Source organism: Myotis nattereri (genome assembly GCF_964212035.1).
Source record: "Myotis nattereri genome assembly, chromosome: 14".
Taxonomy (NCBI): Eukaryota; Metazoa; Chordata; class Mammalia; order Chiroptera; family Vespertilionidae; genus Myotis; species Myotis nattereri.
In genome coordinates, this window is record NC_138089.1 from 52,955,289 (window position 1) to 52,977,288 (window position 22,000).

The following is a 22,000-nucleotide window of genomic DNA, read 5'->3' on the forward strand; positions in this document are numbered from 1 at the left end:
AGCCCTAGAAATGGCCACAGATGAAATTAGGCAAATAACAATAACCTGTCTTTTCCCCTTTCTACCTTTTGGCATTGTTGACTGAGGCCAGAAAAATAAAAGTGCCTCCATTTGTTCCAGCCCTAATGGCTCTTGACTTCTCATTAGAAACAATCTGGTCACTTGTGATCCATTCCAACCAGTTTCATTTTCCCCAAAAGCTTCATTTATCAACTCTCGCGTCTTCATCTTTTCAAATGATTCTTTGCGGTCAGCACCTAACCAGTCTCCTGTTTCTCTAATTCCTTTCTTTGGGTTTCAGTTACCGCCTATAGAAAAGACCAATTTATAATTGCCCGTTTACCATTCTTCATTGTCCTCAAACTGATGGTAGTTATATCCACACCATTTTCCTAGGGCTGCATTTAAATAATGACAGTTATAGTCATGCAGTTTATTCTTGCTAGAGAACTGGCCATCCTTGTGACGTCTCCCATCTCACTTCCCACCTCTCATCCAGAATAGTATTCATGCCACACTTACCATGGCAAGGCAACGCGCTAGGATTTACCTTTTTCAGTCTTGTGAGGTTACAGACTTATTCCGAGGATGCTGCCATTACCATATTTTGGGAGCTCCTTTAAAAAATACTTTCAGCTCCTGTAGTCACGACTTATTTTTTTTTATTCACCTTATTCAGACTTCTTCTTCAAATGATTACGGTTTAAAGTAGCAAATCTAAAGTATCAAATTAAGGACTGAAGATGACCACCTTAGAGAATGACTGGTAAATTCTGAAGATGACTTCAGAAAAGGAGTTTTAAACTTCCTAAGGTGGTTTGTATGGGACAATCCTTGTTTGGATATTTAAGTGCTGGTATATTTGTCTAAAATAACATTTCTTCAGAGGGGAGGATACTGGAACAGACTGACCTGACAGCTGTGAGAGGGAAGGGAGGAAGGCTGGATGAAAGAAGGTGAAAAGTGGATGAAAGAAGGTGAAGGGTGGGTGAAAGAAGGTGAAGGGATTGGCCAAAGAACATATATGCATGACACATAGACATAGACAAGTGTGGAAGGCCAGAAAGAAGGGGGTGGGGTGGAGGCTGGTTGGAGGTGGGCAAAGGGTGGGGGGAAATGGGAATATCTTTAAAAGTGTCAACAATAAAATAAAAGTTTTCTTTAGTCATACCTAATGTATTTTAAAAATACATATAGCATTCTAAAATACACTAAAGGAAAACTATTCACAGGGTAACTTGAAAAAGTTTGGTATAACTCCGAAGTTATTCTGGAATTGGTGTTTGAGTCAGTTTTCAACATTACTTGACTATTCTGTATTACAGACGTGGAATAGGCTTTAGAAACTGGACGGAGTATACACTCAACCTATTTCACACCCCTGAAGGCTTTTCTGAATACTTTGGTTACCTGCTTGCACATTTCTCCTTTTATGTCTTCCTCTCATTAAATGCTGCACAATATTCATTCAGTTTGTGATTTTTCAATGTTTGAATTTCAAAATAAATAGGTATTTACGTAGACTTACCTAACTTAAAAAGAAGTAATTTGAAAAATCACTTCAGTGGGGGTAAAATACTATAAATTGCTTACATCAATCAAAATTTTTAGTGTTTGAAGTCTACTAACTTACTGTAAAACAATAAAGGGCAAAAGCTGAATATAATGAAAACTGTCTTTATTTTTATTGCCTTTTATTTTCAACAATGATTACTTGAACTTAAAAAATAAAGTATTAACTAATGTTTATTGAAAAGCCAAACCTTTCCAGCCCACTTCATGTTCTCTTTCAACCATTTCAGGGCAGAACAATGTTCCAAACTATAAACCTGCTCCTTATTAACATTGACGGTCATGTGCTTAACGAAAAGCTTTGGGTCTGATAAACGAGCGGCCATCATTAATCTTTCCACTGCAGCTTGATAATCATCCTTGCTCCGAGACTTGTTTTCTTCACATCTATAAAGTAAAAACACCTCACAAAGTCAGAAACTTGAAAAAAAGCGACACAGTCTCTTCAAGATATTTACATTTATTATTATTAGTTACGGCAGACTTTTCACTACATTCTCCTACAGTGGCTTTCAAAGTTTTTTGACCATGACACAATAAGATCTTTTGTGTTGGGACCCAGTAGAATCCTCATACATAAAAATGGAAAAGTTTCAGCAAACAAGATGCATCCTTATGACAATGTACTCTGTTTTCTATTGTCTCATTTTTAATTATGTGGTTGCAATCCCCTAAACTGATTGCACCACACAATGGGCTACAACCCGCGGTCTGAAAAACACTGATCTAGAACACTGCTAATAACCTCAATCTTTATATTTTCAAAGCTAAAAATTGCATAATTTTTCATTATAATGCATAGAATAATATTGAATTTAATCAGGTTTGGAGTTACATGTTTTACCTTGACATTGCCTATTGTTGACTGTAAAATACTATGTAGCTAACATTTGGTAACAGAAATTACAGTGTTCCTTTACTAAATTTCTGGTTATTTTTCTTCAGCCCTGATTTAAGGTACTTCACAAATTGCTAAAATTTACTTTTCTAAAAACTTTTCTACTAGTCTTCAAATTTCATAAAATTCATACCAAATGGTTTTCCCCCCTTATGGGATAGGGAGTGGGAAGTATTTAAAATAGAGATGTGGTTGTTATATTAAGCATCACTTTTTGTGTTTGCTGAATCCTGCTCTTGGCATCTATAGGGTCCAGCAGCAAATCCCAAGAATGAGCCTACCTGCATTAACAGCACAGTGTGGTCTACAGAGTGGTGGGAGTGAGGAACAGGAACCCCAAGGGTCACAGAAAGGAAAGATTGGTCAAGAGCTTTCTAGTACCTTCTGGCTTAGGAATTAGTGCATAGAACCTGGTAGATTGAGCATGTGCCAACTGTGTGCAGTTTTTGAAACTCTTAAGGATGAATAAAATTCTTTCTCATAGAGGTTATTATAACAAGATGGGGCTCAGTATGATAATAAGAGAAAACAATATTGGCTTGGACAAAATTAAAGATGGGGTCACACATACCCCTAAAATCCAACAATGAGTACAGAGGCTGCATATATGTGGAGAATGAAAACCTATGAGAAAACCACATCCTCATTTGGATGATGGGGAGCCCAATGCCTCAGCCACTGCAGTGTACAGGGTAAATAAGGAAGCCCTCATAAAAGAACAGACATAATGAAGGGGAAAAAAAGCCAATTTTCGTTGGTCTAAAAAAGAAGATGACCCTAGCCCTAATCAACTGCTGAACAAAATAGAAACAGAGGTATGGGTACATGGAACAGAATGACAGCTGTCAGAGGGGAGAGGGGCACTGGATGAAAGAAGGTGAAGGGATTAGCCACAACATATATGCATGACACACAGACACAGATAGCAGTGTGGTGATGACCAGAGGGAAAGGGGAGTGGGGGCTGAGCTGAGGTGGGCTAAGGTGGGGAGGGGGTTGGGAACATTTGTTAATAGTGTCAACAACAACAAAAATGGCCCTAAAATTATTTCCTAATTTGTTTTGCATATAGGCGAGATGAAATGCCTGATTTATCACAAATAGAGTGAAGCAGACATGACAGTGTACAACTCTGGACACTAGGTTGTTAGATGACAATTCTCCACGGGTCCCTTGCATTTCCTGAAGTTTTGAGAGCAGAAACACTGACTACTACTCCTTCTGGATTTCAATGATGTTTATGTAATGAACAATCTTGAAAGAAAAGAGTTTCTCCTCCTGGAGCAAAGGACAGGTTTGTTACAACCTTTCAAGATGGAGACAGTGTTTCCGTGCAGAGCAGAGGAGCAGGCATGCTTATTACCCGGATTTGGGTTTTCTAAGTGCAGGATTCCTCTGCTGTAATAGAACCTACTGCATGTGCAGGTATCCTCTGGGTCTATCTGTGGGACTTGGGGACAAGAGGGATACAAATATGCAGGTAATCATGCTGCTTGCTGCACTAGAGTAATAAAGTCTGCTGTTTCCAACCCAGGAGTCTGGTGTCATGCTAGGATCCATGAAACTGCTCGTAGCCTGCAAATAGGGTAAAATCTCAGAGCCTTCAGAGTTCTTGACAGAGATCATAGAAAGCACAGCTTCTTCCTTGCTTTTTCTCTCCTGGATTGCTCACTCAGAGCAGTTAGCTGTTATGTCATGAAGACACTCAAGGAACTTATGGAAGGGCCCATGTGGCAAGGAACTGAGGCTTCCTGCCAACATCCTTATGAGTGAGCCATCTAGGGAACGGATCCTCTAGCCCCAGTCAAGCCATCAGGTAGGTGACTGCAGCTCCTGATCACATCCTGACTCCGGGACAGATCCAGAGCCAGAACCATCCTGCTTAAGCTACTCCAAAATTCCTGACCCATAGAAACTAAAATAGTATTTGCTGTTTTAAGCCACTAAGTTTTGGGATAATTTATACACAGTAATAGATAGCTGAAGAATATTCAATCTGAGGATCTGGTTTGTAACACCAATAAACTGAAGCAAAATTCTTGTCAGCTCTAAAGGAGGAGTCCCATAAGACCTTTATATTACAAGTTTTCTGCGTAAGACTGATAAGAAATGGTATAAGCCTAAATTCTGGGACCTTGAAAAAAATTATTTGAAGGAATACTAGTGTGGTTCAACAGCTACACAATACTATTTATGCATTTATAACAACATTTTAAAATACAGAAACTAGGCTAATTGAACCTAATAAACTATCACATATTTCCCTTTTAGATCTTAGTGTTGACCAAAAAGATAAATAACTTTTAGGTATCCATCTAAAAACTACCAGTATATGAAAAGGATTGATACCTAAAGAGGACTCATCTCTTGAACCATTTACAGCATCTCTAAAGTTGTTAAAAGTTTTTATTGAATGCTTTGGTTTTAAGTCTCAAACAGGTCACACTCTTTCTTAATTTAAATGTTACCAAGTTTGTAAATATACACTACACAGTTATATAAATATATAAATCATCTACTTCCTAGGGAATGTGTAGGGAGTCATGATCTGCTTTCAGGATGCAATTATAAGTTATATCAACCAACCTTTTCAAAACTATCTGCAGCGTCTGGGTAGGAGTACCAGGACTCTGAATACTACTAGCATTGGATACCAGGAAGATTTCAATAGCTAAAAGCATTTCAACCTCAGATAAATAAGAAGGAATCCGTAGAAGTTTTCGGTATAAATTTCCCTCTAATGGTGGATAGCAACTCAATGAAAGAGCACCTGAAAATCAAATAATAGATCAAACTTTACTAAAACTCTAATAGGTGAAAATTTAGACTTCCAAAATGTCCATAGGTGATAATTACTTACAGTATAGAATAACTGTTCATTAGAAGCAGATTTATCTCACAAATTATATGGTAGTGATTATATCCTAGTACATTTAAAATTATTCTTTGTACAGTGTTTTCAAATGTTAAATATGAAGTGAGAAATGTTTAAAAAACTCTGAAAAACGACTGGTGAGCCTCATCATGACAACCATATATTTGAAGCTAAAGTCAACACAACAATTTCAGAATAACTAAAAAACCAGAATAGCTACTTGGACCACTGTCTTTGAATGTATATTAACTGCTCTTTGTACATATTTGAATGTCTGGTTGTAAATATTATATAAGGATTCAGGGTTAGAAAATCAAAGTCAAAACCAATATATCAAAAAGAAAATTTTTTTAAATGCAACTTACTTTTGTAGTGGGTTCTGGCTTTGAGCCATAAACAACTCCTTCCTAAAGAAGTAATTAATCTTCTAAGAGAGGAAAAATCAATAGGGATACTCTTTGAAATCATGAATTCTGCTACGGAGGATGAAATACCAAGACTATTGCTTTCTACACAGGCATCCAGAAGTTTATTAAAAAGAAGGCTATACTGTGAGACCTCCACAACTTCTGAAAAGAAAAAAAAAAGATACAATGAAATTGGTCTATTTTAGTCTCTCAAACCTCTCGCTCTTACTACTTTCCTTTTCCCTTTGCTCCCCTTGGCATTTTAGGAGCACTCAAAAGCAATCATCTTACATATTCTCTAAGTAACAAAAAAGCATTCAACCAAAGCAAACTGGTAATTTATTTTACAATGAGGAATATGAAAGGGTGACAATGATTTCAGAAGCTGCATGAACACCTCTATGACCCCCACCTGTGACCGCATCAACAGTATCTGAGATGGATGGCTGCATGGTTTGCATTCTCTCTACAGTTCAGACCTCAGGCATATATTTACCATGAGTAAAAATAAATCATCCCCTCAAAAATACTCACTTTCAAATAACAGAAAATCCCTTGTTGGGTAATTCTATTCCTTTCTATTCTTCACTTAGAAGAAAGTGAAGTCACCTTGGAGATTTCCAAGTCTTCTATTCCCTATATTCAGTTAGTTCAACCTATAGCCTAGACCAGTGGTCGGCAAACTGCGGCTCGCGAGCCACATGCGGCTCTTTGGCCCCTTGAGTGTGGCCACGAAGTTTCAATCGCATTGTATGTATGCGCCCGCACGTGGTATTTTGTGGAAGAGCCACACTCAAGGGGCCGCAGTTTGCCGACCACTGACCTAGACTCTAGGTCTTCAATCACTTCAGGATCTTTTAGTGTCCAGGCCTCATCAGAAAATTAATATCGTTACCTTTAGTCTCTTCCTAAACATTACCACCAGAGGAGCTTTCCTAAAACACCAACTTTGAATGATGAAGCACTAAGGGGAGGCCCTCAGGTTAAGGTTTTCACTAAATGCTAACCGTCACTCTGAACCCACCACTCAAAGCCTTTGCTCCTCCCTCCTGGGCTCCCTCTTCCCGTGCATGTATGATCTGAGCGTTAGCATTCAAGAGCACCACCTGCCACTGCCCACATTAGTATTCTCTTTTCTTTGAACTTGTCATCTGCTTAATTTCCTCTACTTATTCCATGTTTACCTATGTTATAAGGTAATGGAAATCATGTTCTATATTTGCTAAGTAATAAAAGAAAAAGTATTCTTCATTATTCCAAATGCAATGAATTATTTTAAGATATAAAGCTTGCTGGGGGCACTTGACATTGTTTGCTGATGACTTGACAGAGGTAGGGAAAGGGGAATGATGAAAAGGTTTCTGTTAGGAACTGCTGTCAACTCAGATAAGCATTTCTGCTTTTCTTTTTTAAAATATATTTTATTGATTTTTTAACAGAGAGGAAGGGAAAGGGATAGTTAGAAACATCGAGAGAGAAACATCGATCAGCTGCCTCCTGCACACCACCTACTGGGGATGTGTCCACAACCGAGGTATATGCCCTTGACCAGAATCGAAGCTGGGACCCTTCAGTCCGCAGGCCGACGCTCTACCCACTGAGCCAAACTGGTTAGGGCTGCTTTTCATTTTTTAAACCATCAGGAAAGCATATTCAATTTGCAGAAAACAGATTTTACAGAAAACAACTTCATTAAAAATATATGCTGGAATATAAAACTCAACCAAAACAGGTGGGAAACTGTTTCTTATTAACAGTTAAATACCAGATGGGCAAGAGATAATTAAGCTAGACTTTTAAAAAACATACCTTGAGAATTTTGAAAACCTGGTAGATTTTGCAAAACTTCAAATGTCTGTCTGTAAAGGCTCTTGGCTAAGACTTCATGTGCAATTGTACAGAGCAGATTGTGTCGATTGAGTATATCCAGTCTATCACAAGGCCATTGTGGTGTATCGATTATCCATTCTGACTCTTTGAAAAAGAAAAAAGTACTAACACTTTATTTACACTATGAAAATTATACTTAGTATAATCACAACTAATGTTTTTACCTTTTGGAAAGTGACAAAACTAAAATATGTGTACTCAAAAAGATAACCATGGCTCAAATTTATTAGAAACACGTATACAGTGATGATCATAATACCTTATTTTTAAATTATTTTCTTAGTATACTAATCAGTTATTGATTCAGAAGTTAATGTTTATTTTTATAGGACAAAAATGTTCACATTATAAGATACCTGTAATAATGTAAAATAATATTTGTGTGGAAAACTTCAACAATTTTATAATAAAGAATACATAGTTTTGCTATTTTTGGGGAACAGTTTTTCCTCCCAATTTTAAAGACAATTTTTATCATAAAATATTTGATATGTATAGAAGAATGTCTAACATATGTAAGTTAAATAAAATGAACTCTTATGTGCCCATCACACAGCTTAAAAAAAGAGATTATCACCTATAATGCTGAAGTTCCTTATTTTTTCTTAGATCTGATGGATAGATGCCACAAAAAATATACTGTGGTTTTTTTTCATAAAAATTTCATTGTTTTTATTTAGCACTCATTGTTTATTGTTAAGGTAGAATAATACATTTTTGAAAGACTAATATATTTTAGGAGAGTCATTGTGAAATCTTACCAAATTGTGTAGCTATATTAAAAAATCTGAATCAGTTCATTATTTTATAGCAAAGTTAAATGAAACCAATAGTTGGGAAGTCATTTGGAAATTAATAAGCTTAATTCAATCAGTTCACAACTTTATCAACATAAATACTTTTATGCAAATTTTATAAGAACACTTATAACAATACATTCTTAAGAATAAAAGCCAGTTTATGGTGTACTTAATACAAGTTTTATGGTGAGGAAAGTTCTTACTGCATTAATCCTCATGTTTTCCTCTGTTCCATAGTTGGGAAATATTTCCATTTGTCTAAAAATCTGAGTCAAAAGGGAATCAAATTTTTTATAATAGATATTCAGTCATTACCATGAAGATTTTGAATGTAGGCACTGAGAATGAAAGACTATAAAGACAGTCTACCCTGAATGAATTTCCAGGCTAGTCCGTGAGACAAGCAAATAACTATCCTTTACTATGGTGAATACTATGATTGAGGTAGAGGGGAGAGATATCTAAACATATCCATTCTTGCCCTAGCTGGTTTGGTTCAGTGGATAGAGCATTAGCCTGCAGACTGAAGGGTTTGATTTCATCAAGGGCACATGCCCAGGTTGTGGGCTTGATCCCCCGTAGGGGACATAGAGGAGGCAGACAATTAATGATTCTCTCTCATCATTGATGTTTCTATCTCTCCTCCCTTCCTCTCTGAAATGAATAAAAATATAGAAAAACCCAAAAAACAATAAAACATATCCATTCTCCTCTAAATGTATACATTTAATATAATCCTGACCAAATAGTCAACAAAACTGACTCAATACATCCCAAAGGATAAACAGTTGAGAATAGTAAAAAATAGTATGAAAGATAAATATTATCACCTATTCTAAAGCTATATTAACTAAAAAGAATATGGTGCTAGCACAGAAAACGAGATCTCTGGGAGAGTAGTATAGAAACTGACCCAAGAAGATATAAGATTCTAATCTCCTATCTAATAAAAGAGAAACATGGTAATGGGCGTACGACCGCTACCCTTCCCATTGGCTAATCAGCGAGATATGCAAATTAACTGCCAGCCAAATTGGCGGCCGGCAGCCAGGCAGCTTGAAACTAACATGAGGCTTGCTTGCTTCAGTGACAGAGGACTCCAACGTTCCCCGCCTGCCTTGCCGGCCTCTGAGCCTGCAAATTAAGAAACATTGTAACAAATATAGAAGCTAAACAAAACCCCAGAAACCTGCTTTCAGCAAGCCGGGATCTCAGAGCTGGAGTTGATACAAAGTTTCGATTATAGAACCGAAACAAACCAGATACCTGCTTTCAGGAGCGGAGGCCTAAGAGCTGGAGCCTCAGAGCTAAAGCTGGCCCAGAATAAAAAAAAAAAGAAAAAAAAGAGCGGTTGGGAGCTTCCGTCACCCGCCAGCCTGAAAACAGCCCTCAGCCTCTCACCCAGACTGGCCAGGCACCCGAGTGGGGAACCCCACCCTGAAGGGTGTGTGACCAGCTGCAAACAGCCCTCAGCCCTTCACCCAGGCTGGCCAGGCACCCCAGTGGGGACCCCCACCCTGATCCAGGACACCCTTCAGGGCAAACCAGCCGGCCCCCACACGTGCACTAGGCCTCTATCCTATATAGTAAAAGGGTAATATGCCTCCCAGCACCGGGATCAGCAGAGCTTCGAGGCCTCCCTGCACCAGGATCAGCGTGACAGGGGGCAGTGCCCAAACCCCCTGATCGCCCTGTGGCTCTGTGTGTGACAGGGGGTGGGGCCACAACCTCCCTATTGGCCCTGCTCTGTTCTTGACAGGGGAAGGCGCCCCAACCTCCTGATCAGCCCTGCTCTGTGCCTGATACGGGGGAGCTCCCCAACCCCCTGATCGCTCTGTGGCTCTGTGTGTGACAGGGTGCGGCGCCCCCCCCCCCCCCATGGGCCCTGCTCTGTGTGTGTCGGGGTAGAGCCATAACCTCCCCATCGGCCCTGCCTTGAGTGTGACAGTGGCAGCACCCCAACCCCCTGATGGGACCTGCTCTGTGGGTGATAGAGGGCGGCGCCCCAACCCCCCCCCCTCCCATGGGCCCTACTCTGTGTGTGATGGGGTAGAGCCATAACTTCCCCATCGGCCCTGCCCTGAGTATGACAGTGGCAGCGCCCCAACCCCCTGATCGGCCCTGCTCTGTGCGTAACAAGGGGTGGCGCCACAACCTCCCTATCGACCCTGCCTTGAGTGTGACAGGGGGTGGTGTCCCAACCCCCCAATCGGCCCTACCCTGAGCGTGACTGAGGGTGGCATCGCAACCTCCCAATCCGCCCTGCTCTGTGCATGACGGGGCGGTGCCCCAACTCCCCAATCGGCCCTGCTCTGAGCCTGACCAGGGGCTGGACCTAGGGATTGGGCCTGCCCTCTGCCACCTGGGAGCAGGCCTAAGCCAGCAGGTCGTTATCTCCCGAGGGGTCCCAGACTGCGAGAGGGCACAGGCCGGGCTGAGGGACCGCCCTTTCCCCGCCAAGTGCACAAATTTTTGTGCACCGGGCCTCTAGTATATGATAAAAGTGGTATTTCAAATAAGTGAGTAGAGGATGAGTTAGAACATTTGGGGAAAAGAGATAAAGTTAGGTTCCCACCTCATATCAAAATTTAAAAGTAACAATAAAAAAATTTAAAAACCATATGAGTGAATATGTAATTTTGAGATAGCCAAGAACTGCCTAACGCACGATACAAAACAAAACTATTAAAGATTTAAAAAGTTTATGTTAAACAGAGAGTGTCAGTTGGGCAAAAGAAAACAAACAAAAATGCAAAAAAAAAAAAATCCTAACTTTTCCTAAGTGTGACATATACATCATTGATGGTACCTGAACTAATTTTAGATGTTACACTATAAGTTTAATAATTTATTTGTATATTATACTATTCTAAAAAGGATCACCTTAAATATAAAAATCTGTGATTTCACATATATTATTACTTACGATGAGAACATCTTGGTTGATTTACTTTTAAAATAATGTTTACTTTTAAATAGAAACTATCCCTATATGCATTTTCAATTTTGACAGGTATTTTGCCAAAAAGCTCCTAAACAATGCATGTGAATGACTATTTCAATATGCCCTCACAAAAAGCAAATCATCAAACTCTGGTCTTTGCTAGACTGACAGGTGTTCTGTTATTTTAATGTGTACTTCTCTTATAAGTCTCACTACAAATGAGATTCAGCCATTTGTATTTCTTTCTTGAGAACGGCCTGTTCCCTGCGGATCCCTTTCAAGACAAAAAAATTCTGGGGAAAACTTAGCATACTTCTGTGGGCCCTTCTTTTAAAGCAAGAACATTTGACATATGAAAATGACTTTCAATTAAAATGCTCACTGCAAAAGAGAATCCTGTGCTTATAACTTATAGAAAATTCAAAGATAATCTCAAAATGGACACATCAAAGTTGTAAGAATTTTAAATTTCCTCAGACCACTCCACATCTCTACCACAAACTCCCCTCATTCTCTGGTTTGAGAAAAACTAGTTGTGCCAGAAACTTTCAGGCAGAAGTTTCCTTTCAAAGAACGACCCAAGCCCATTTTTATCAACTATTTTAATCTTTCTTTTTCTTGCCACAGTTCTTCTTTCTAACAGAGCTTGTAAGCTCTTGCATTTCTCTAATTTATATTTTTATATCTTACTCTTCCCCACTTAGCAAACCTCACTGGCTAGGTTTGTTAAGCTGAAGAAAACCTTTTCCAACAAGCTTCTGATCATGAAGTCTACTCATGACGTCTGTATTAGGCACTGAACAAACCACCAATATGAATATGGAGATGTGCCAGTATGTGTTTGTGGGTTAGTGTAAAGGTTATCTACTTGCTTTACTTGTGCATATATTCCATCTTCCCACCTGAATTCTCGAGGTCTCTTATTTTTATCCCATTTTTTTTTAACATTTTTAAATACTCAATCAAGGATATTTTTCCATTGATTTTAGAGTGGAAGAGAAAGAGAAAGAGAGAAAGATTGATGTGAGAGATACACATCAATTAGTTGCCTCCTGCATGTGCCCTGACCAGGGCCCAGGCCGGGAAGGAGCCTGCAACCGAAGTACATGCCCTTGACTGGACTCGAACCCGGGACCCTTCAGTCTGCAGGCTGATGCACTAGCCACTGAGAAAAACCAGCTAGGGCATTCTTATCCCATTTTATCAAATAAAACCTACCCGATGGTTTAAGTAGCCAGAGTTACCGTTAGAAACCATGCTGTGCTATTGCTACCAAACAAACCTTAGTTGTTTTGTTGGCTTAATTTCATTTTAATTTCTGCTGGATGGATTCATTTACAGAGAAAGTAAGCTCTGCTTATCTTCACTGGAAGTCATGTTTGCCTGTACATGCAAATATAGAATTTATGCAGATTGCAGGCTCTAAACCTGGATTGTCTGGGTTTGAATCTGGCCTCCACTCCTTACTTATGTCATTTGGGACAAATTGCTTAATGTCTCTGATAACATTTAAAAAAATATATCTTCATTGATTTCAGGAAGGGAGAGATAGAAACATCAATGATGAGAGAGAATCATTGATCATTTGCCTCCTGCATGTCTCCTACTGGGGATCAAGCCCGCAACCCAGGCATGTACCCTTGGCCAGAATCAAACCCGGGACCCTTCAGTCCGCAGGCTGACACTGTATCCACTGAGCTAAACAAGCTAGGGCTCTGACAACATATTTTTAATCCATAAAATGGAAATTGTAATAATTCCAAACTCATAGGGCTTCTATGAAGATTAGCTGAGATAATCCAGGTAAAGAATTTAGTATGGTGCCTACAAGAATGTAAGAACTAGCTTTTCAACAAAGTTTCATACAATTTCTTCTTTAAAGTTAGGTTAACTTTCTCCTTTCATCTTCCTACCTACATGACCACTAGGGTTTAGACCAAATTATCACCCACAATTCAATATCAACTAAAGGCAGCGATTTTCAATCAGTGTGCCTCAAAAATTTTAAAAACATGCAATACCTGACTATTTAGTCAGGGGTACTGACCTTTTATCCCTTACATTGTGAAATAAAAATGACAACAGCCAACACAACAATAGCCACCTGGTGTGAATGAATTAAAATTGTACCTATTTTTGTCAGATCAGCAAAAAATATATGTTTTGGTGTGCTGCAAAATTTTAGTAATTAGTTTGTGTGCCATGAGATGAAAAAGGTTGAAAATTGCTGACTTAAGGTAATTCATTACATAGACAAGAATTTATACAACACAAATTATTTTATGTTTGCATATATCAGAACTTACCTCTTAATACCCACATTGCACCATCTATGCTTCCACTTTTTAGAAAAATCTCTACTGCAATATTTACAATTTGACATCTTGGTGCTAACTTCTCAGGCCCTGTAAGTCCTTTTAAACTTGTAAAATGTATTTTCAATTCATATAGCATATCTAAGACCTTCCTTCCCTAGAGGAAAAATAAAGAGCACTGAGTATCAATCATTTAGTGTATTACAGAAATACAAAGTCACACTGATTGATTATAGAGAAACCCATTATCCAATTTGAATCATCATTCTAGACCAGTGGTTCTCAACCTTCCTAATGCTGCGACCCTTTAATACAGTTCCTCATGTTGTGGTGACCCCCAACCATAAAATTCTTTTCGTTGCTACTTCATAACTGTAATTTTGCTACTGTTATGAATCGTCATGTAAATATCTGATATGCAGGATGTATTTTCATTATTACAAATTGAACATAATTAAAGTATAGTGATTAATCACACAAAAAATATGTAATTATATATGCGTTTTCCGATGGTCTTAGGCGACCCCTGTGAAAGGGTCGTTCAACCCCCAAAGGGGTCTCAACCCACAGGTTGAGAACTGCTGTTCTAGACGGACAGTTCTCAAACTGCTCCAAGATTCTACTTAAGCCCCTGCCTGCTCAGCCACAAGGGTGGAAGGGGAAGGGAAGCAAGCAGGGCTTTGTTCATATTACTCCTCACCCACCCTGGGACCCCTTTCAGCAGTTCTCCCTTCATGTGTTTTATACATTGTGCTTCCCCTAAAGATTTCATTTGGCACAAGGATTTCATGCCTTGCTGTGGAAAATTACTAATTATAAGTTTTGCACATTTTTCTGTGGATCATCCTGAGGTCCAGGAGGGAGAGAAAAAGAAAATGAAGACAATTTATTATCAAATTCAGATAAAGAATGATAGTGAAAAAAAAGGATAAGATTATTGGCTAAAAACTGTTTCTTTGACTGAACAGATTACTTCATGTAGACGACATAAAGATTATTTCTCTAGTCTGCACATCAGAAATTGGACATATATAATTATTTTATATTAGGGGTCAGCAAACTTTTTCTATAAACAGCCAGATAGTAAATAATTTAGGCTTTGCAGGTCACATTCGATCAGTTGTACATTTTCTTTGGTTATTGTTCTTAATGTGTAACTCTTTAAAAACGGTAAAAAAAGCCCTAGCCGGTTTGGCTTGGTGGACAGAGCGTTGGCCTGTGGACTGAAGGATACCGGGTTCGATTCCAGCCAAGGGCACATGCCTGGGTTGCAGGCTTGATCCCCAGTGTGGGGGTGTGTAGGAGGCAGCCAATCAATGATTCTCTCTCATCACTGATGTTTCTATCTCGCCATTTCTCTTCCTCTCTGAAATCAATTTAAAATAATAATAATAATAATAATTAATAATAATAAATAAATAAATAAAAAAATATTTAAAAAATGTAAAAAACACTCTTAGCTCTCAAGATATACAAAAAAAGGCTGTGGGCCAGACTTGGCCCTTAGTTTGAAGACCCTTGTTTTATATTATGTTACACTATTTTGAGTCAGATGCATATTATAATGTTAAGGTACTTCTAATTTGACAATATAAATAGTGCACTTTTAAGAGTTAGCTGCTTTAGTTTAATTTCAATGGTTTTACTTTTATGTTCAAAAACCTAGGTTTCATTAAAAAAACTAAGAATATCTGTTCTAAATAAGATAGTGAAAAATTTTAATTAAAATAGAAATTCACCAGCCTCTTAAGAAATAATAATAACCTATTAAAATTAAAATATGAGCAATATCAATCTGTGTTTTTTAAAAAAAATATATATTTTATTAATTTTTTACAGAGCAGAAGGGAGAGGGATAGGGAGTTAGAAACATCAATGAGAGAGAAACATTGATCAGCTGCCTCCTGCACACCCCCTATTGGGGATGTGCCTGCAACCAAGGTACATGCCCTTGATCTGAATCGAACCTGGGACCTTTCAGTCTGCAGGCTGACGCTCTATCCACTGAGCCAAACTGGTTAGGGCCAATCTGTGTTTTTAAAAACGGTCCTCTTGTTAGGTAGTCCTTAATTTCTCACGCATTAAATGTCTAAGATATTAATGCTAAGATCAAACTTAAACTAGGTTGTGAGGCCTGGGACAAGATACATTCTGCCCATCCCAGGCCTACTATACAAAGAGTACTAAACCTCTTTTTATTTTCTTTTTTTAATATGGAACGCTTCACAATTTGCGTATTATCCTTGCGCTGGGGCCATGCTAATCTTCTATCATTCCAACTTTAGTAGATGTGCTGCCGAAGCAAGCACAGTACTAAACCTCTTGGAGACTTTAGAGACTGAGGACCTTCTACAATGATTCTGCTGTTTTTAATTTTAAAAAGTTCATGACTTTTGTATGTGTATGAGTGACCATGTACTTAAATGTCGTTGAACTCATTCAACTTTGAAATAACCATTTTATAAGAAGAAAGTAACAAAAGATACATATTAATAGTTGATTCAATAATGAGCATTCTCTCAACTGTCCCACTCTATATATGTTACTCCATCCCTCAGCACTTACTCCCAATTTTGGATTTCTTATCTCCTACTTAAGTTTACTAAATCTAATCCCACCACTTCGCATGGAAATCTAAAGAATGGTAGTATAACATGGTCTGGAATCACTAGACCACTTTTATGGTGAGCTAACTTCAAAGGCAGACATCAAGATATATAGTATATAGTATTCCAGAGCGTTCTAGGAGGTGATTTTTAAGGAGTTCTATTAATTGTGAATATCCTGGGTTTATCTTTAAAAAGGTGTCTTGAACTCTTGCAAAATTACAATGCTACTCAGGAGCTGAGGAAATAAATTCTGAATTGAAAGTTGCTTCAAATAAATATATTTAGCACAGTTTCCTAAGTGTTAACTACACTGAAATTCTTCATAGCAGTCAGTCTGATGCCATGTCCTTTCCACATTTGCCTAATATAGCACCTAATAATTCACTTACTGGTCTGGGAGTCATTTAGTCACTTGTGATGATTATTAGCAAATTCCTAACTTAACCTATATTCTGTTCAAAAATTCGAAACACTTTCAATACCAAGCCAAAACAAAAATTTAAAGTACCTTGGACCACTGCAACAGCTTGTGATAGAAGTATATAGCACTGATTCCGATTCTTCCCAGCAAAGTTTTATCTACTTCACTATTTTGCGGATCTTTGCTCACTGAAACACAAAGTAGGCATATGGAAGAAAGTGAAATAGTCACTTAAAAAATGGAAAAGGCAAGTTAACATGGAATTAATGATATGAGCACAAACACCAGGTGTCAGCAAATTATAGCCACAGACCAAATGTGGTCTGTGGTCTGTTTTTAGATATAGCCTGTGAACTAAGAATTCTTCGGGAGGGACGCACATGGATCGGTGAGGGAGGAGGGGGACACCCGCCTAGCCAGCCAGATCAGCCGAATCAACCCTGGCGATCAATGGGGTGACAGATGTCGCAGCCAGATCGCCCTCACATCCGAACTAAGAATTCTTTAGTTTAATGTTTAAGGGTTTTTTTGAAAAGAAAAAAAAAATGTGACATAGATCATATGTGATGTGTGCAAAGCCTGAAATATTTACTATCTGGTTCTTTACAGAAAAAGTTTGCCAGCCCCTGATAAAGAATATAGTAGTAAAGAGTTCATGTAAAAATAAAATTTCAAAAATATATGAATTTTGGTGACTTGTAATAGTGAAGACTGTAACAATTTTAATGATTCAAAAATTCAGGTGCTCCAATATAATTTGCTAACAACAGTTTTACCAATCTGAATAAAAAGAAAAATAAGAACATGAAACATCTGATATTAAGACACTAATTTTTAACTTTATATCGTTAACCTAACTTAACAATATGCAGATGAAAAATTTATAAACAGGAAAAGTATCTGAAACCTGCAATACTAACTTATCCTCAACATGGGAAATAATTAAGAGCTTTACATTCCCATTAAGAATATTACATTACCCTAACACACAAAACTCATACCAAAACAGTGACATTTTACCTGTTTGAGCAAATTCACAAAATGGAACATTTGGTCTTTCTTCTTTATAGCCTTTTGTTAGCGTTTCAGCAACACAAGTACAAAATCTCTGGAAATCTACAAATTTTTCACAGTCCATTTTTACCTTAAGGTATAAATTTCCCAATTTGGTCCAGTCACCGTTTTCCTTACAATGCTATTAGAATTATTAAAAACAAAACAGAAAAAGAAAGCTGTTATTTAGAAAGCTGTTAAACATATTATGCAGTAGGCATATGCAGGCATTAAATGTATAGAAATTAATAAGACAATCTCTGTAAATCTTAGAAACTTACTGACAAGTGTTACAACATCAATAACATGCTATTGTATAATTTGCTTTTCTGACTATTGCAGAGCCTTTATAAGTTCTAGATGGAAATGTACATTTGCTTTAATTAACTAGTTCCTAATGTACTTAATGATATCACCCTTAAAATTGAACTAGATAGTTGAGATAGATTTTATGGAATTTCTTCTACAAAAGGGGGCTACGAAGTAAATTTTAGTAAACTTACTATTATATTTTATTATAAACTAAGAAATAGTTTTCCACACCAATCAACAAAAAATTATTTCAAGGATATAAATACTAATTAAGATTAGATCAACAAGTACTAGATGAGTACAAAAATTATCTTAAAAAGTAAATTCATCCTGAAAGCCCTCTATTTCTTATACTCTAAACAAGAGGCCGGGTGCAGTGAGCGGGCCTAAAGCAGGGGTGGGCAAACTTTTTGACTCGAGGGCCACAATGGGTTCTTAAACTGGACTGGAGGGCCGGAACAAAAGCATGGATGGAGTGTTTGTGTGAACTAATATAAATTCAAAGTAAACATCATTACATAAAAGGGTACGGTCTTTTTTTTTTTAGTTTTATTCATTTCAGACGGGCTGGATCCGGCCTGCGGATCCGGCCCACGGCTGGCCTAACCCATCAGTCAGACATCCTTAGCGCTGCCACGGAGGAGGCGGGAGAGGCTCTCCAGCTGTAACCCTGGCTTCTGGCTGAGTGGTGCTCCCTCTGTGGGAGCGCAGTGACCACCAGGGGGCAGCTCCTGCATTGAGCATATGGTCAGTGCGCATCATAGTGACCAGTCATTCCGCTGTTCGGTCTATTTCCATATTAGCCTTTTATGCCGAAACTGGCTCTTTGACATCACCCGAGGAGTCCCGGATTGCGAGAGGGAACAGGCCAGGCTGAGGGACCCCACTGGTGCACTATAGGGGCCAGGGAGGGTCGTGGGAGATTGGCCAGCAAGGCAGGGGCCACGGGAGGGGTCCAGGGCATGTCTGGCCCATCTTGCTCAGGCCCGATTGGCTGGACCCCAGCAGCAAGCTAACCTACTGGTTGAAGCATCTGCCCACTGGTGGTCAATGCACATCATAACGAGTGGTTGAATGGTCTTAGCATATCATTAGCATATTATGCTTTGATTGGTTGAGTTGATGACCAGACAACTGGATACTTAGCATATTAGGCTTTTATTATATAGGATGCTAGGTGAGTGCATGCTGATCTTGGCTTTCCTGTCATTTCACATACTGTAGCCATCCATGGATCATGACAAGTAAGCCAACTTGCTTGTGCACTGAATGAGTCTGCCAGTGATAAGAATGAAAGGCTAAACTTTAAGCCCTGGTCAGGTAGCTCAGTTGGTTAGAGCTTCATCCTGATACACCATGGTTGCAGGTTCGATCTCCAGTCAGGGCACATGTAAAAATCAACCAACAAATGTTGGAAGGTAGCTCAGTTGATTGGAGCATTGTCCCATAGATCACAAAGTGGGGTAAGATTCCTGTCAGGGCACATACCTTGGTTGGGGGCTCAGTCCCTGGTCGGGGTGTGTACAGGAGGTAGCCAATCAATATTTCTCCCTCACATCGATGTTTCTCTCTCTCTCTCCCCATCTCCCTCTCTAAAAGTCAGTAAATCATATCTTTGAGTATTTAAAAAAAAAAGGATCAACCAATGAATGCATAAATGACACAACAAATCAATGTTTCTTCTTCTTTATGAATGAATGAATGAATGAATGAATGAATAAAGGCTAAGCTCTAGATTATTACACCTTAACGTAAGTTAATTTTGAAGCTAATTATTTCCAGAATTACTTTTTGGATAGTCCACAATTCTAGAAATTATGTTTGTATTTCAAAGTATTAAAAAAAATGTAAACTTTCTTTCCCTTGATCATTTTTTCTCTGTATAACAGCCACATTTCTAAAACATTTCCTAAAATGGGTTTACTATTCAAAGTTTCTGAGCAATGATCCCAGCAATTTATTTAAAAAGTAAGTGTCATACCTTTATTTCATTCAAGGCTAAATCTAAATCACAGGTCCAGTTCTTTTTAAATTGCCTCATTTGTAACCTTTAACAATAGAGGAAAGTGTTAATTAAAGTGTCATTTGTTCCCCCGAAAGTCACTATTGCTCTTAATTCATTTATTTTATAGCGTATACCTAAGAGAGTGGAGGAAAAGAATGCATTAATATACTATCAAAAGTCTTTAGAGCTAAAAAAAAATGTCTACTGCATAAATATCTACTTCACACTATTTCCTCCTCAAACCATGGGCAACAATAAGGACAAAGGAAATCCCACACAAAACCATACCTTAAGCCTAACTTGGAAGTCAGAATGCCAAAGCTTCAAAATAATGGTGAATAAAAAGAGAAAAAGTATTAAATCACAGCACTTGATGCCCTTGATCTCTACTGTTCTCACTCCACTTTCACTGCTCCACAAGCAAAGTCAGACTAAAACAAAAACAATGCAAAAACAACAACAAAAAACACCCCCCCCCCAAAAAAAAACCAAACAAACCTGTGGGGAGAATAAAAAATGGGAATTACCAGAGGGATCTAACATTGATTTAAAAAAAAAAAATACCACTATAGCCCAGCTGGTGTGGCTCAGTGGTTGAGTGTCCACCCCCGAGCCAAAAGGTCACTGGTTCCATTCCCAGTCAGGGCGCTGCCCAAATTGTGGGCTCGGTCACCAGTGGGGGGCATGTGTGAGGCAGACAATCAATGTTTCTCTCGCATTGATGCTTTTATTTATCGCTCTTCCCTTCCTATCTCTCTAAAAGTCAAGAAATATTAAAAACAAACAAACCACTACGAAGACTAAGTTCACACTAAGTTTAAAAATGCTGGAAAAAAGCGTATGGGTAGGTAGAACACAGAGCACACAGAAGGAACTTAAAAAATTTTATATGCTTTAAAGAAGACAATTTGAAATGCATAGCTTTTGGGAAAGGACAAAAAGATAACAATGGAAAGGAGAAGCAACCTTTGGCAACTGCAAAAAGGAAAAGAAGAAAAAAGGGAAAGAAAAAGGTACCATTCAACTAAGAGTGTTGCAATAGACCTATAAAAAATACTCAATGTCACTAAACATCAGAGAGAATGGCTACCATCAATAAATCAACAAACAAGTGCCATTTTTATTGCAACAAATTGGAGAGAACTGAAATACCAGTTACTTATCATACATCCACACAATGGAGTATTTTGCATTTATAAAAAGTGATGAATTTCTCTATGAATTGATTGATTTCCAAGATATACTGTTTGAGTGAAAAAAGCAAAGTTGTAAAGAATACTTTTTGTATGCTATACTTTATGTGAAAAAGAAGTGAAGATAAATATATATATATATATACACACACACACACACACATACTTGCTCAGAATAAGAAGGATTAACCAGAAACTAAAAGACTGGTTACTTCCAATGTGTAGGTAAAAAAGGAGTAGAAGGAAGGAGGGAATGGAAATGGGGAGTAGGGGTAAGGAGGAGCAACTCTTCTTACTGAATAGTTTTTAGCACAGCGTTGATTCTTACAAATAACAATAATGTTTTATATACCTCCCTAAATAAAACTAACTAGGATGTAGAAGAACTCCAAAACATAGTACAAACAGTAACAAATAAACCTAAGTATTCTACAATGAACATACTGAATGAGAGTGGGGGAAAAAAAGAACTACCTTAAATTAATGTAGGAAATAGTATTTTGGCTGAATGCTGTAAGGCGAAAGAAAAAATAGCTTTTACTAATACTGAACTCGAGATAGTAATCCCTCTCCCCAGGGGTATAAGTTAGCAGTTCTGAGACTACTTTATGTGGATAGATAGTAGGATTGAATAAATGAATAAACATATTGTAGATAATGAGAATCAGATTTCTTACTGTCAGAGAAAAATTTATAAACAAGAAAAG

General features: G+C 38.1%; 1 protein-coding gene across 1 annotated transcript; it reads right to left on the reverse strand.

Moving 5' to 3' along the window:
• Positions 1-1,664: 1,664 nt before the first annotated feature.
• On the reverse strand, positions 1,665-18,389 carry LOC308529645 (protein TOPAZ1-like). The gene is made up of 7 exons (XM_081105873.1): positions 17,751-18,389; positions 16,818-16,918; positions 13,692-13,857; positions 7,561-7,725; positions 5,710-5,913; positions 5,056-5,239; positions 1,665-1,959 (listed from the first exon to the last, which is right to left on the reverse strand). The coding sequence occupies exons 1-7, from the start codon at positions 17,866-17,868 to the stop codon at positions 1,740-1,742; spliced, it is 1,158 nt and encodes a 385-aa protein (XP_080961999.1). The 5' UTR covers positions 17,869-18,389; the 3' UTR covers positions 1,665-1,739.
• Positions 18,390-22,000: the final 3,611 nt, after the last annotated feature.